The sequence below is a fragment of the Octodon degus genome, unplaced genomic scaffold (assembly GCF_000260255.1).
Source record: "Octodon degus isolate 3935 unplaced genomic scaffold, OctDeg1.0 scaffold00286, whole genome shotgun sequence".
NCBI lineage: Eukaryota > Metazoa > Chordata > Mammalia > Rodentia > Octodontidae > Octodon > Octodon degus.
This window is the reverse complement of record NW_004524862.1, coordinates 1117571-1130461: the sequence shown is the minus strand read 5'-3', so window position 1 is coordinate 1130461 and position 12891 is coordinate 1117571. Positions and strand designations below refer to the sequence as shown.

Below are 12891 nucleotides of genomic sequence, written 5' to 3'. Positions count from 1 at the left end.
TTTCAGCTAAAACCTGTTCTTAGCAAGGAACTAAATAAAAAATGAGTACAGAGCCAGAGCCAGAGTTTCAAAATATTCTCATCTGTTAAATTAAAGAGTGTCTCCCATAGAAAAGCAGTGGAGGCCCCAAAGGGCAAGTACAAAACAGAATTAAAACTCCCAAGGGTCTTGTCTTTACAAAAGAAAAGGCAGGAGGCAGCCCCTGGACAGCTGGTCATGCTGGCCGCTCCGGTTGGACCACGTTGCATAATCCTCAGTCGCATCACCACAACGTCTCTGAGCATTTTGATGGGGGAGAAGGGGCAGTGTAGTGTGTATGGGAGGAGAGGCCCAGAGGGCTCTCTTTGCCCCCTTACCCCCTTTTTATATCCCAGAGGAAAGTAGAGGGAACCTGGCTACACTCTGAAATGAGGCTATGTGTTTCAATCCTGGGGACAGGGGTAAGAGGGGATCTGTGCTTTGAGCAACCTGAGCCAGAAGCAGAGGGATGTTGGGTGGGGGAAGATGCATGATGCTTATTGCTTTGTACCTTTCACTGGGAAGGAGGGCAGCAGCCAACAGTAGCTCACAGGTTTGTAAACTGAGCCTGCTGGCTTTAAGAAGGGAGGCAATGAAGTCGAATTAAATATAAAAGAGTCATTTGTGCAAAAATAACTTAAACAAATAAAAGACCTCGGGAAGGGGGTGTTCCCCTTAGCGCCTGGTAGGGAGAGGGCCACATGCCACCCCCCCAGGCCTTTTCAGTGACATGGCTTTGGGGGGGAGGGGGGCTTCCTTACCCCCTGCAATGGCTCAGGATGGGATTGTAGGGAAAGGGGTTGCATTTGTGCTCCGAGTGGGGAGTAGTACCCCCACCCACTGTCCACAGGTACAAGTGGCTGGCAGGGGCTCCCAAGGCTCAGCACTCAGCTCTCCCCAGTCAGGGTCAGATCCAGCTCCAGGTATGGCTGCTATGGGGCCAGTTTCCTCCTCTTGTTTTTGGCAGGACGGCCAGGGCGGGCCCGGGGAGGCAGAGGGACAGCCGCCTACACCAGGGGGAAAGTTAAGAGTAATCAGCTAGGTATGCAGCAACCTTTTCTCCTGACTCCCTCTAAGCCTCCTTCCTCCTGTCTCATCCTTTTTGTACCCCATTCACCCTCCCCAACCTCACCCACACCCTGACTTACTCGGGTTGTAGGGCTGGGCTCCAAGGGAACATCCTGGCGGGAGCTATTGCTGTTTCGGGTAGGGCTGCAATAAGGGGCACAGATGATCAGGAACAGCTCCCCAAGCACCAGGTGAATTTCAGAAGGTTGGGTGGGAAACTTTCTACATTTGGATAGTAAAGGCATAATATCTTTATTCATATTCAAATAAATATCTGCCCTTTTTGAAAGCCAAGCCACTATTTGGACACTTCTATAATCCCAACAAGAAGCAGGCAAAGGCCAGTTAAGGGATGGACCTAACACTTACTTGTATTTTCTCCTCCGGCCACGACGAGACTTTCTGACTATCCCCAGGGGCACCTGAGGAAAGACAGACTCTGTGTACGGAAAAGTGAGAAAAAGGTGCCAGCCCCAGGTTTATCGCAGAGCCTGCAAGCCCAGCCCCCAATCACTGCATTCACCTTAAGGTCCTCAGAATGGGGCCCAGGAGGGGGTGGGTCCTTGGGCTCAGCACCCCCTTCAGCCAGCTCCCCATTATGCTGCCAGTGGTGGGTCCTCCTTGGGGACCGTTCCATTTGTCCATTGAAGCCACCACGTGTCCCCCACTTGAGGGCCAGTCGGCCAGGCTCTCGCCGGCTGCCAGGCTTTCGGCCCCGGCTTGGCCTGGCCTCACCATTAATGCCCCTAAGTCCCCCTCCTCCCCTCCGGCCCCGTTTCCCTGACCCCCTCCCAGTGAGCAGCTCAGGGACCTGGGGGTCAGGAGAACCGTGGGGTGGGGCTAAGGCACTGAGGGGAGGCCTGGCAGGCTCCGGTTCAAGGGCTGAAGTAGGACTTTCAGGGGGCAGACAGGGGGCTTCTGGCTGCTCTGGAGGAATCTGCTGACAAAAGATTTCAATCAGTTTCAGATTCAATTCTCTATACTGTAACTCAGAAATCCTTAAATTTCTAGTATTAGAAAAGCTTTTTCTGACAAATATCCACCCATCCTCACCTGCAGACTCTGTAGCAGGCAGGCTAGGGGACTAGAAGCCTCTGAGAGAGGTGGAGGAGCTCCACCCCCAGGGAGGAGCTGCAGCCCCAACTGGCCAGAGAGAAGAGGGCCAGGAGGCTGCAATAGGCTGGAGAGGGTTCCAGGGCTGCTGGTCAGTGAAGATAAGTCACCTGTTGAAAAATTACACAGAGGTCTCTCCTCAGGCAAACCAATTAGGAAGAAAAGACCCTACTATTCTCTAGGCTTTACCCAAGTGGTCAGTTAAAATTTTTCCCCCACTTCTTTACTGCTTCTCTTTCAGACTCACCCAGCAGGCTGGCACTCAGCAGAGGGCTAAGGAGTTGGGGGGGTCTCCCTGAGTTGGAGGGGGCCTTGCCCAGAGAGGAGGCCCCCGGGTCAGTAGTTGCCATGGTGACACTGGAGGTAGGTGGTCCAGGTTGGGGGGCGCTCAGGACACAGGGCTAAGGAGAGAGAATGGTTACAGCACTTACATGGGTGAGGTTTGACAGACTTAGCATACTTTCATATACAGGCTCTGACTGAAGCCTCAAGTGACAGGCCACGTTTACTAAATCCACTCTGTTCTTATACTGCCCTACTTTCTAGCCAAGAGCAAGTGCTCCCCAGAACTCCTCTAAGAACTCAGATGTGAAACTGAAAGGCTTTCATTCCCAGCTCCCACCTCTTCTTCTACCTCCTGTTCTGTCCCATCCATTCATCCCATCCTCACCTGGGGAGGTGTCCCCGAGGGGGGATCCAGGCTGGCAGCCAGCAGCGCAGAATTTAAAGCTATGAGGGTAGGGGGGGCTGAAAGGGGGGGGAAAAGTAGCGGGGGCAGGTCTCCCAAACCTGAAAATGGCTCCCCACTTGGACCCCCAGCTCCCTCTGAAGATCCTTCCCCATCTCCAGCTGTGGGGCCCAGGGCCAAAAGGGGCAGAAAAGAGGCAAGGAGATTGCTAGGGGGTGCAGGAGGAGGTGACAGAAGGTCTGATGAAGGTGGTGGGAGCAAGGAAGCCACCAAAAGCGAAGGCCCATCAGGCTCGCCTGAGGCTAGGGGAGGGCCAGCTGGGGGGAGCAGGGGCTCAGGGGGAGGCTGTCCTCCACTCCCAGCTAGCACACCAAATAAACTGTGGCTGAGCAGTGGAGAGGGTGGAGGCTGCCCCAGACTAAGAGGGAGAGGCAGGGCCCCCAGCACTCCTGGGAAGCCAGCTCCACTCAGCGCCAGTCCCTGCTCAGGGCTGGGGAAAGGGAAAGCCTCCCCACCAGCTAAGGGAGGCAGAGGGCAGGCTGGGCCTGCTCCCATCGCCAGCCCTTCAGATGGGCTTTGAAGCACAGGGCTGGGGACTACGGGAGCTTTGGAGGCAGCTGGTGGGGCAGGGGCACCTGTAAAAGAAGAGAAAGATTCAGCTGAAGGGAGACCCTTTCTCCCAGCAGCCAAAAACTCAGCCCAAACACCAAAGGGTGCTAAAATTTCACATACATGCTCTGCACTGAGCAAGGGCTCCATAGCACTCACATACCTGGCACACTGCTGAGGCTGCCACTGGTGGTCCCAGGCAGAGAGGGCTGGATGGGGTGCCTGGGCTGGGGAGGGCTCCCTGAGGACAGGGTTGGGGGAGGAGGAAGGTGTGCATCTGACCCCAAAAGGTTAAAGCTTCCATCAGAGTGGGACGGGCCAGGGGTGGGGAGTCCCAGAAGGGACAGTACAGAAGGGAGAATCGGTTGGGATGGTTCTGGAAGAGGAAAAGGCTGGGGCACAGGAGCAGGGGCCCGAGGACGGCTCCGTCTAGGGGTTTGAGGGCTTCCCCCTTCTAGCAATCGCAAGACAGTTGGGGGTCGGCGGGATCTTCGCTGAGAGAGATGGGGTGATGAGGGGTGAGAAGCAGAGGGAGCCTGGGCACGGGGCCTTCGGCCCTGTAAAGTGCTGGGAGGGGGTAGTGGGGGATGCTGTGCCTTGGCCGCTGCAGAGAGGAGGCTGCTAGCAAGAAAGGGGGGTGCCCCAGGCCCCTCCACCGTGGGATCCCCTCCCAGGGATCCCAGGACCAGGGGCAGGTGCATAGTGGCTGAAGACACTGATGGCTGAGTGGCAGGACCAGAGGGGCCAAGGGGGGCAGGGAGATTATTGCTTGGGGGCAAGGGAGGGGGTGTTAAGGCATCACTACAGTGGAAGAGAGGAGGATCTGAAGGTGGTGAGGAAGAGGCAAGAGGAGCTGGAGAAGAGCCTAGGTCAGAGGGCACCAGACTGGACCGGAGGGCAGCTCCCCAGTTGTATGAGGGGGCATTGAGGCTGATAGCAGGTGGAGGAGGTGGGGCTGGAGAGGGGGCATTGCCCCTTGGGAGGAAACAGGGGCTGCTGTTGCCCCCAGAAGGGACTGGGTCAGGAAGCCTTGGTGGCTGGAAGAGCCCCCCAGGGCCCACTAGAGGGGGGAAGGCCTGGGGAACTGAGGGTGGCTCCTGGGGAAGGGAGCCAGGACCCCCATTAAGAGGAGTTGCAGGAGGAACTCGGCAGGGAGCACAGGCAGAGGGGGGCCCTGGGGACACAGTGTGGAACATTTGGGGGCTCGTTCCCTCTCCTGAAATAAATGAAAAATGAAGGGTCAACCTGTAGCTTCCCTTCCAAGAACTTTCTTTTGTCTTCTGCAGTCCCATCTCCCAAGAAAGTTCCCCAACTACCAATCTCCTCTTACCAAGGAGCTCTGCACCCAATTCCACCCTCTTCTTGCGCCCTCTCATACAACTCCCACCATCCACCTTCCAGACCCTTAGATTTTCCTCAGTCTTCAGTCAAGTGGCAGAACACTCACCAGGAGAAGAATGTGAGCAGGTGGTCTCCATGCTGCGGTACAGAGTTGCCATGGCAACAGCTTTCCGCCGGTGGTTGCACAGCTTGGTCATGTCCTCCTCTGATGCTGGCCCCACCCCAGCCCCACCCGGGGTCACCGGGGCCAAAGGGTCAAAGTTGAAAACCTGTAGGGTGGAAGGCAGGGCAGGGACCCTGAGGGAGTGTCCCAGAGCAGAGGCCCAGGATGTAGGGATTTGAGGGCTTCCCCACTCTAGGATTCACCAACAGCTGGGGATGTCGAAGGCTACCTAGTCAGCATTTGCACTGTCTTTGGGCTTATCCTTGCACTCTCTGGCACAACTCTGACCTTGGGAACATTGAGTGGACACTCCAGGCCACACTTGCAGGTCCCATCGCTGAGGAGGTAGCTCCGGGTTTGTTCCAAGGAAGACAGCTCTGTGCCACTTGGGCTGGGAAAGGACAGGGACGGAAATTAGGTGACGGTGAATCAGAAGATACTCCAAATCAGACACTTCTTCAGTTGAGGAACTCCCCAGGAAGGGCAGAGGGTAAGGGAAGTGAGAAGACAGAAAATGGATGCAAGGCCCAAAACACAGACAGCAAAAACAGCCGAGGAGGGAAAAAGGTTGAGGAAGAATGAAGAAGAGCAACAGGGTACAAGAGACCACACCTTTGAATGCAAAGGTGGGAAAAAGAAAACTTAGGCAAGCCAAGGACAGCCAGGTTGATAAAACCTGGGGAACTTTGAAGATCTATACCTGATATAGAGCACAGCACCCTCTCGCACACAGCGCTGCCAGCCGATGGGGACAGATGTGGCCACAGGGCCCCCAGCTCTGTCTGCTCCACTGCTCTCATTGCCCCCATTCATTGTGTGTAATCAGCTCCCGCGTGCCTAATAACACAGACATGCATGTGGGCACTAGGAGGATTAAACTGGGCTGGGTACCTGAGGGAGGACTCCAGGGAGGCAAAGGTTGTAGGGGGACCCAAGGAAACTCAGGGGAAGCCTCAGAGTGACAAGGTGCCCCTCAGAGACCTGGGAGAATGAGAAGGAATCCTCTGCCATACTGCCATACTGCCATGGCTACCTGAACATCTCTGCAAACATTGTGAGGTCCAGTCTAAAGCCCGGGCCGCCAGCTTAGCCCACACCTGCAACACAGGAGAAAGCTTCCTCAGGAATTTGCCCGACTCAAAAAGAGCAACACAGTCCAGAACACACTCTAACAGTGTGAGATAAATGCCTATAGTGATCTCAAGGATCCGCTGGCTGAGCCCATAACCATCCCGTCAAAGCCCAGTCCCTAAGGACCAGAGGGTCTGGGCCTCAACTCCCAAAGACCAAAGCATCCTAGCCCAATTTCCAGGCATATGGAGGGACAGGCCCTTTGTCCTATTAGGAACACCTCTGCTTGTGAAGTGTGGATAAATTTCCATAAGGCCTGGACACCGAGGAATTTCCCAGAACGTCTGGCCTCATCTCCCTGAGGAAGTTCATATTAAAAGTACAGGCTGCTGCACGGGTCACCAGGCAATGGCTCAAATGCCTGCTGGAGAGATACTAGTAGAAATCCCCCATGCCCACTCCATCAGGCAATCACTAATCTAGTTTATTTGGGGCTTGGGTGAGGTGAGAATCATAGTTCTGCCTTCTCCCCAATCTAAAGAAGCTCCTTATTCTTCTCCAAGCCTAAGGCAAGGAAGAGGATTCAGATCCTTCAATCCCCCCCGGTTTCCAATTAGCTCCAAGACATTCTCCTCCAATATGCGGGAAGTCCCTCAAACCTGCAAGTATTCTCCCCAACCTCACCATCGCTCCCACTCCACACTGACGGTTTCCAAACTTTCCCTCTCATAACAAGGCGCCCTGTCACCCAGACTGCTTCCCTCTGCTTAGGGAGGAGGGAAAGGCACACGAACTAGGAAGGAACTTGGAGAGAGGGCGGGCAGAGGGTGGGCAAAGCACTGAAGGGAGGGAGGTGAGGAAGGCAGAAGTCAGGCAGTGCGAGGGAGAAACGGCAGGGGCAGGTGAGGGCGGGGGAGTAGGGATGGGGCCGGGGAAAGGGGCCAAGAGGACGCAGAGGGGGCAGAGGGTAGGGACAGGAGGGGAGGGGGAGGGGCGGGGTGGGGGGGCCGGGCCCCGCACTCACCGCGGCCCATGGTTCGGCCGGCCCCGCCCTGCGCAGTCGCGGCCCAGAGGGTGAGTGGGAGGGAGTGGGAGGAGGGTCGGTGGAGCCCGAGCCTCCGGTACGGCCCCGGCCGGTCCTAGCAGGAAGCGCCACCGCCGCCGCCGCGGATCACCGAGCGGCCTCCCGCGCATGCGCCATGGGGGCCAGGGGCAGCCCTGGGGATTCCGTTCCCAGAAGGCACCGCGCAGGCTGCTGCCGCCGCCGCCGCCGTCGCTGCAGCCGCCACCGCCGCAGCCGCCGCCGCCCGGACGGGAGAGGGGCGGGGCCCGGCCCCCGCCCAGCGGACAGCAGCGAGCCAACTGGAGGGGCCGCAGTGCGCATGCGGGAGCGCGCCCGCCCCTCCCCCACAACCCCCCATTAATCCCCAAGAGAACAAACACCCCACGCGGCCCCCCCACCCTCGGCGGAAGGATCTGTGCCTCTTCCCAGGCCTCCGGTGGCCAATCCCATCTCTCCCCGGAGAGGGGCCCTTCCAAAGCCACAATCTGTTGGGGGAGCCAGGAATGCCAGGTCCGGGAAGGGCGAGCCCCAAAAGATGAAAGTCGGGACTTGCCCTGCCCCGCCCCAAAGGCTTCCCGGGTTGTGTGCTGGGACTTGACCCGCCTCCCCAGGTCAACATGTCACAACACGACCTCGGCCTGTCAAGTCACATGACCTCCGCCTGTCACTGACAACCTGGTCTGTCTTTAGGCCAGGAGAGACCATCTGGTCCAATCCCCACCTCCATTCACAGAAAGGGAAATGGAGGTCTGGAGCAGTCATGCAGCCGGGCCGCGGACCTGTCACTGCCACACTAGTCACTACCGGTCTCGGGACAGTTTCTGCTTACACAAACACTGGCTGCCCCGATGAGGGTATGACAGGCTAGCTAACAGGCCACTACGAAGCCTCTGTTTTCATGGCACCAGAAAAATACTTTGCGTTTTGCACAGCGCTTTCTACTTTTGTTCAAGTTGCTTCCAAGTTCATGATCAGAACGCTCTCATTTTACCTTCACAACTTATCTTTACAAATGAGAGCAGTAGATCGCCGGGCAGGCGAAGGAGCAGAGGCCAGAATCTGGGCTCTTGACAGCCCGTCCAGGGAAGTCATGCGCTCAGCTCGGCCACACGCACGTCCCGGCAGCTCCGCTCCCCTGGAGGTCGCGACCCGACACCGAGGAGACCAGGAGACCGGAGCCTGTGCCAGCTCCTCAGCAGGGAGTGAGGGAATCGCGGGATTTGCTCTTCTGGGATAGTGGAAAAGAGGGTCTTGGTCTTTGAAGGACACAAAAGCACCACGGGGAAAAATAAGGAAGAAAATACAATCGGGTTCACTCAGTAAAGAACATAGATTCTGGCATGTCGAGAGCTATCACAAACTATACGATAAAAATCAAGGGTGCGCTTCTGAGAGAAGCAGAGAAAGTCTATCAAGCGCATTCCAGCATCTTTTGGGGGCGTTAGAAGGTTAAAAGTAGAGACCCCTTTAATGTCAATCCTGGTGGATAGATGCAAACTTTGAAGGGACAGTGACTCGCGGGCCTATGTAACCACTAGCGGGGAGGGGCCAAGGAAAATGAGAGTCCCTTAAAGAGAAGGTGAAAGGGGGGTAACGCTAAGTGGGAGGAACAGTAGCTTCGGTGAGGGGACAAACTGTAGGGAGGCGACGCACAGCAGCCTACGGCTAGCCACAGTTGATAGCCGTTGGGGCCGTTGGATGCCTGGAGCTGGCGCCCCGCCCTCTCTTCTCCCCCACCCTCCGCACCTCCCACCACCCTCGTTGTCCCCTGCGCGTGCGCGCGCAGACACCGGTTGCCAAACATTGCATCATCCCCGCCCCCCTGCCCTCCCCTCCCCCCTCCACACTCCCCTCTGCGCGCGCATGACTCACCCACCGCCTCCGTGAGCCCGCGTGACCTAAAGATACTTCCGGGTCCAACAAGACGTCGACCCCCTGGCGGGAGGGAGCGATTGGGGCGGTCCTGCGGAGTTCCTGAGTGGCGGTTGTGAAGAATGGGGCGGGGCCAATGCTGGCGTGCCGCTTTATGACTGGTAGGTTTCTAGGTCCCGCCCTCGAGAGGAGGGTAAGGCAGTGCTTAAAGAGTCTGGGCTGCACTTCCTCGAGGTCAGAGGCTTGAGCGTAATACAGAGAGTGTATGATGTTGAAGATGAGCCGGTGGCAGCGACAAAGCCCGAATCAGAGCTGGAACCTGAGGAGAGAGGCGAGTACTAACTTCCAGTCTGCCCTTTACTTTCCCATCCTCGCGAACCTCCGTTGTCCCCTCCGAAGTTGTGTCCGCTCTTTTAGATGTGGCCCCACCCCCTCCGCATTGAATTTAAGGACAGTTAAAGGGAGGGATGGGAAGACTCCGTTATGCAGGAGTGGTACTAACAGGCATTTTTTTTTTCTTCCTTTTCCTGCCTCACCCCTGCCCAGAGCACGGGTTCTGCTCTGTGCTGCTTGCAAATTAGATCCCTTTTACCATCGAGAAATTCTCTCCCGTCGCCCACTTTAGGCCTGTCTGGGCCTCCTTTGGCCTGTCTGCTGAGACGCGAGGCAGCAGGACACATCCCCGCTGGGAGAAGAGTAGGTGAACTCTGGCAGTTCCGTCACTTTGCCAGCAGCGGAGCGCCAGGGATGTAGCTCAGTGGCACAGCGCCTTCCTGGCCACCGTAAGGTTCTGAGTTCGATTCCCAGTACCACAAAAAGAGCAACTTGCCACCAGCGGCATTCCCCCACCTGACTCCCAACTCTGGCTCATTTGCAGCGGCGGGATGGGGAGGTAGCAGGGACCCCTGGATCCAGCAGATGATTGGAGAACCTTGACCATCCTTGGGAGCAGGGGTATGGATGGCCCAGGAGCAGGGATGCGTTTTCCCAGAGGTCCCTGGGCCACCCACACAAGAGTGCAGCCTGGAGCTCTTTCTGTGTGGGAAGCCATTTGGGGTTTCCCCAAGGCATTATCCTCCTGGGGTTGGTCCCTACCTCTTTCTCCCCTCCTGTCTCCCAACTAATCTCTGTGTAACCATTGCATCAGGTCAGCCCCCTGTTTAGCTCTGCAGCCCTCTGGACTGGGGCTTTGCTGCTGATGAAAGCCACGTCCCACACAGGAGTTTTCCCCAAAGAGAACAACCCTGAAGAGAAACACTGAGGGCAGTATTGCATCTCTGGTCCCTAGGCACAGGCAGCAGCCGCTTCACCTCTGGGTTTAGCCCTCCTTAGCTCTCCCTTATTGTAACTGAGCCTAGAGATTTTTCTCATTGTTAATACTGAGTACCTACTATGTACCAAGCAGTTTCAGACAGAGTATATCCATGAATAAGGAAAAAAAAAAAGTCTCTGGTACCAAAGAACTTGTATTTCAGTAAGTATAAGTGCTATGGAGATAACTAAAGCAGAGAAAATAATACTCAGGGTAGAGTTAGTGTTTTATCAAATAGGAATTTCCTTACTGAGGTGCTATTTAATTAAAAGGTCCAAAGGAGGCAAACCAATGAGCCATGCAGATGATGTGGAAGAGTTTTTCACAAGTACCAGCCAGAGCAGAGGCCCTAAGGTGGCAGTACGTCTGTTACCTTCAGGAATAAGGACTAGACTAGACAAAACAGGAAGGAGAATGGTTGAAGAAAACTCAAGGGCAAGGGGCCGGGGAGATGGCTCAGTGGAAGTTCCATCCGCGGTTCCGCAAAAAAAAAAGAAAAAAGAAAACTCAAGGGCAGCAAAGATGAAGGTTGGGTAGGGCCTTGCAAGCCATTTTAAGAATAATTGTTTAGGGCTGGTGAGATGGCTCAGTGGTCTAAAGCACCTACTTAGAACAAGCTTAAGCTAAGCAAAACACTGGGACCGCGGTTCAATCCCCCAGCACCACATGCCAGACAGCCCCGCCCCCTGGTGGGCTGAGCTGGCCACACATAAATAAATAAAAAATTTTTTAAAAAAAGAATAATTGTTTAGGGTAGGGGGTGTGGGGGTTGAAACAGGGTCTCATTATGTAGTTCAAGATGGTTTTAAACTATGTAGCCCAGGCTGGTCTTGACAATATTCCTGCCTCAGCCTCCCAGGTGCTGGGATCATAGGGTGCACCACCATGCCTGGCTGAATGTTACTCACTAGTACTCATGAAATAAGTCATTGCAAATTTTTATGTTGCTGGGCTTGAATCCAAGGACTTTGCACTGAGCTACATTACCAGCCCATTTTTTATTGAGACAGGATCTTGCACAATTGCCCAGGCAGGGTTTGAAACTTGCAAGTCCGCCTGCCTCAGCCTCCAGAGTGCTGCAAATGTCACTATACTAGTTTAGAGGGTTTTGAGTATAGGAATGACCTGAGTTTTGTTTTGTTGACTGATTAAGACAGAGTCTTGCCATTTAGTTCAGGCTGGCTAGCTTATAGCCCACACTGGTCTCGAACGTGTAGTGATCCTAAGTTTTAAAAGAGCCACTGATACAGCTCAATGGTAGAACACTTGCTTAATATACAATGCCCCGCACTGCAAAAATGAATGAAGGGCTCACACACTCTAGCTGCTATATTGTGAACAGAGCTGGCAGAAGCAGAGCTGGGGAGAAATACTACAAGGGTTCTGAAGTAATGCAGAGCAAAGATGGTGGCAAGATGGTGTAAATTTAGAAACAGTGGAATTGGTGAGAAATGCTTACTTTTGGAGTACAAAAAAAGAGGTTAACCTGGGGGTGTTGACATACCCATGGAGCCTGAGACAGGAGGATCACAGTGAGTCCAAGACTGGTCAGGACTACACACGGAATTCAGGACCAGCCTAAACTATATAATGAGATCCTGTCTCAAAAACAAAAGGGAAAAAAATGCAGTATTAAGAAAATTGTGGATAAAGGTTTTGGTTTGAGGAACTAGTTTTCTTTTATTGAGATGGGGACAAAGCCGGAAAGGAATATTGAGCAAGATTGGTTTTGGATGTGATCCAGATGCCGATCAGATCTGCAGAAGGACATGGCAAGTGGGTGATAGACATCAAAGCTAGAAGTTCCAAGAGGTCCTGACTGGAAATGTACATTTGGAGGATGTCAATGTGGGAATGGACCTGGGAAAAATACCTAGATTTGTTTTCTTCTCTGTAGTTTTTAAGTCTTACCCTTGCAGGCTTGAGACCTGCCTTGAATTTAGAAAAAGCTGAGTTGGCCAGTATTATGCTATTATGTAATCGGGACTACAAATGTCAGTAACTAAAAATAAAATTGAACTCTCTCCTCTGTCCTTTGAAATGGCTATAGGACCCTTTATCCGTTTCCCACGCGCAGTAAGGAAGAGCTGCCTGTCCTATTTAAAAAAATGACTGACATCTGTCTTTGTTCTCCACAGTGTTCCAGGAGAAAGTGTATCTTCATACATCATCACACTTGAAAGCAGGTAAATTTTGAACTCACCCTTATCAAAGCCAGCTCGTAAGGAAAACTACTTAGGCTTTTTTTTTTTTTTTGGTGGGACGGGGGATTGAACTCTGGCCCTTATGCTTGCCATGCAAGCGTTTATTCTACTCCCTGAGCCATCTCCCTGGCTCCAAAGTTTGCGAAGTTTATTTTTTGTTTGTTTTTTGCGGTACGGGGGATTGAACTCAGGACCTTGTGCTTGCCAGGCAAGTGCTTATTCTACTGAGCTATCTACCCAGTCTGCTTAGGCTTTCTTTTTTTTTTTAAATTTTATTTATTTATTTATTTGTGTGTGTTTGTGTGGCCAGCTCAGCCCACCAGGGGGCAGGGCTGGCTGGCATGTGGTGCTGGGGGATTGAACCGCGGT

General features: G+C 54.2%; 2 protein-coding genes across 13 annotated transcripts in view; one reads left to right on the top strand and one right to left on the bottom strand.

Annotated features, from left to right (window-relative positions):
* Positions 1 to 60: 60 nt before the first annotated feature.
* Mbd6 (methyl-CpG binding domain protein 6) lies at positions 61 to 9110 on the bottom strand. 12 transcript variants are annotated; one of them, XR_002819306.1, is made up of 15 exons: positions 7096 to 7352; positions 6034 to 6097; positions 5701 to 5837; positions 5289 to 5391; positions 4944 to 5106; positions 3660 to 4712; positions 2870 to 3522; positions 2447 to 2600; positions 2140 to 2309; positions 1610 to 2026; positions 1456 to 1508; positions 1167 to 1308; positions 780 to 1025; positions 530 to 593; positions 61 to 276 (listed from the first exon to the last, which is right to left on the bottom strand). XR_002819306.1 is itself a non-coding variant. In XM_023707293.1 (14 exons), exons 4-14 carry the CDS (start codon positions 5811 to 5813, stop codon positions 951 to 953), a joined length of 3096 nt encoding a protein of 1031 aa, XP_023563061.1. In that variant the 5' UTR covers positions 5814 to 5837; positions 6034 to 6097; positions 8126 to 8390; positions 9007 to 9110; the 3' UTR covers positions 61 to 950. The 12 variants fall into 12 exon arrangements, 9 of the variants coding, with proteins under 9 accessions (XP_023563061.1, XP_023563062.1, XP_004647065.1 ...); XR_002819305.1 differs by having other exon boundaries at positions 530 to 1025; XR_002819304.1 differs by having other exon boundaries at positions 61 to 593.
* A 112-nt stretch (positions 9111 to 9222) lies between these two features.
* The window catches only part of Ddit3 (DNA damage inducible transcript 3), a 5952-nt gene continuing 2283 nt past the window's right edge, over positions 9223 to 12891 (top strand). The window contains exons 1-2 of the mRNA XM_004647006.3: positions 9223 to 9337; positions 12457 to 12504. The gene's annotated coding sequence lies outside the window, so the exon portion shown is untranslated. The remainder of the gene's footprint in view (positions 9338 to 12456; positions 12505 to 12891) is intronic.

Coding starts and splice junctions, on each gene's coding strand:
- Mbd6 (XM_023707293.1), bottom strand. CDS start 5,813: ATGAATGGGGGCAATGAGAGCAGTGGAGCAGACAGAGCTGGGGGCCCT. Junction 2,310..2,446: donor GCTGAGTGCCAGCCTGCTGG/GTGAGTCTGAAA, acceptor ATTTTTCAACAG/GTGACTTATCTTCACTGACC. Junction 1,509..1,609: donor CCCATTCTGAGGACCTTAAG/GTGAATGCAGTG, acceptor GTCTTTCCTCAG/GTGCCCCTGGGGATAGTCAG.